The sequence below is a fragment of the Dipteris shenzhenensis genome, chromosome 2 (assembly GCF_047967505.1).
Source record: "Dipteris shenzhenensis isolate YYH24624 ecotype China chromosome 2, Dip_SZ_1.0, whole genome shotgun sequence".
In the NCBI taxonomy this organism is placed as follows: domain Eukaryota; kingdom Viridiplantae; phylum Streptophyta; class Polypodiopsida; order Gleicheniales; family Dipteridaceae; genus Dipteris; species Dipteris shenzhenensis.
Window position 1 is genome coordinate 25,024,450 of NC_141597.1, and position 1,751 is coordinate 25,026,200.

Sequence of the window (1,751 nt, forward strand, 5' to 3'; positions counted from 1 at the left end):
ATGGTGCAACCGGAAGGCTTTGAAGAAAAGGGCAAAGAGCATTTAGTTTGCAAGCTGAAGAAGAGTCTCTATGGTCTTAAGCAAGTGCCTAGAGAATGGTATCAGAAGTTTGATGCTTTCATTCGGTCCCAGGGCCCGAGTTGATCTTGACCATGAAATTTTCTTAACAAGAATCTTGCTTTCAATATCATTACAACTGCTCACCCTTAAGCTAACCATTAAAATTTCACATTCCAGCTTCTTTCAAAAGTCCTTAAAGTGCCTGTTTTGAAGGGATTAAATTTACACAAATTTTTAACACGGGCAATTAAGAGATTTAACTTAATGACATTCTAAAAAAGCTAATGGGAATGCAAACTAAGGTTGGTTTCACATGCAAGCGCGCCCGCCCATCCGCGAGCGCCCGCTTGGCCAATCATCACTCGCACTCACCTTAAGGCCATCTCACACTCGGGTGCCTGTCGCGACTAAAAAAATGACGAGGCAGTCTAGTCACGCCTGTCCAGCAAGGGGGTGTCCACTGAAATTTTGCCAATAAGCACAGATTGCTAAGATTTGAACCCGGGTTCGCCTCGCATGCAAGCTGTCAATCCAACCACTAGGCTAAACCACATTGGTCGACATAAATGCATGGCATTTAATAGATATTATTGTTTTGTCCGCGACTGGTGAAAGCGGTGACGGACTTTTGAGGGAAATTCAAGCAAACACGACCTAATGTTCTCAGAAAACTTGCAAACTATAGACAATGAACTTGCAACATTTTCATTTCCACCTGTCAAAAATATTTTCTAAATTTTGTAAAATCTGGCAAATTTTAGGCAATTGAGTTATATTTTGGCTGAAAAATCGATAAATTCTCGGGAAAAACCTTCTAAATTTGAAACCCCAAGTTTTGTGATTTGTTGAGAAAAATGTTTTCTGTGAACAGTGACACGACCTTTTGGGGCTTCACGCGTGCACGGAAGAGTGCGAAGCATTCCCCACTAATGTGGACACATGGAGGTAAGAGCGTTAGCTGGTGCTCCCTAAATGGGAATGGGAAAAGGTCCAAAATGTTTGAATGAAAAAAAGAGGAGGGAAGAAGGGAAAGGGTGCGAGCCGTTGATGGGAAGGAGATCGGACGGCGGGGGGATGGTCTTCCTCAAAAGCAACCATATATAAGGGTTTCGTCTCCATCTAACAAATTCAAGGCATTCTCAAATTTTCTCTTCCTGTTTCCTTTTGTTGGAGTTCTTGCTTCTCTGTTTTTTTCTGTCTCGCCATGTCTGGTCGTGGAAAAGGTGGCAAAGGCCTCGGTAAAGGTGGTGCCAAACGCCACCGCAAAGTCCTCCGTGATAACATCCAAGGTATCACTAAACCTGCCATTCGTCGCCTCGCTCGCCGTGGCGGTGTCAAGCGTATCAGTGGCCTTATCTACGAGGAAACCCGTGGCGTCCTCAAAATCTTCCTCGAGAATGTCATCCGGGACGCTGTCACCTACACCGAGCACGCTCGCCGCAAGACCGTCACTGCCATGGATGTTGTTTATGCTCTCAAGCGGCAGGGCCGGACCCTCTACGGCTTCGGAGGCTAGTCGCGCTTGCTTCCCTTCTCCAACGGTGTTTTCAAACACCACCTCCGTTTTTGAAATTTGTCAGCTCGATCCGTCTTTGCGGTTCTGCTCACCCGCTGTGACTGTCGCTGTGACTGTTTCGTGCCGCTTTTGAAGTTGTTTTTTTTTATAAATCAGCTTTGTTCGATTTGCACTA

The 1,751-nt window shown here is 45.4% G+C and overlaps 1 protein-coding gene across 1 annotated transcript; it reads left to right on the forward strand.

The window, feature by feature from the left end:
* The first annotated feature begins 1,204 nt into the window (after window positions 1–1,204).
* LOC147904529 (histone H4) lies at window positions 1,205–1,751 on the forward strand. The gene has a single exon (XM_087394596.1). It carries the CDS (start codon window positions 1,265–1,267, stop codon window positions 1,574–1,576), a length of 312 nt encoding a protein of 103 aa, XP_087250722.1. The 5' UTR covers window positions 1,205–1,264; the 3' UTR covers window positions 1,577–1,751.

Excerpts from the sequence above, each read along its gene's own strand:
- LOC147904529 (XM_087394596.1), top strand. The coding sequence starts at position 1,265 with ATGTCTGGTCGTGGAAAAGGTGGCAAAGGCCTCGGTAAAGGTGGTGCC.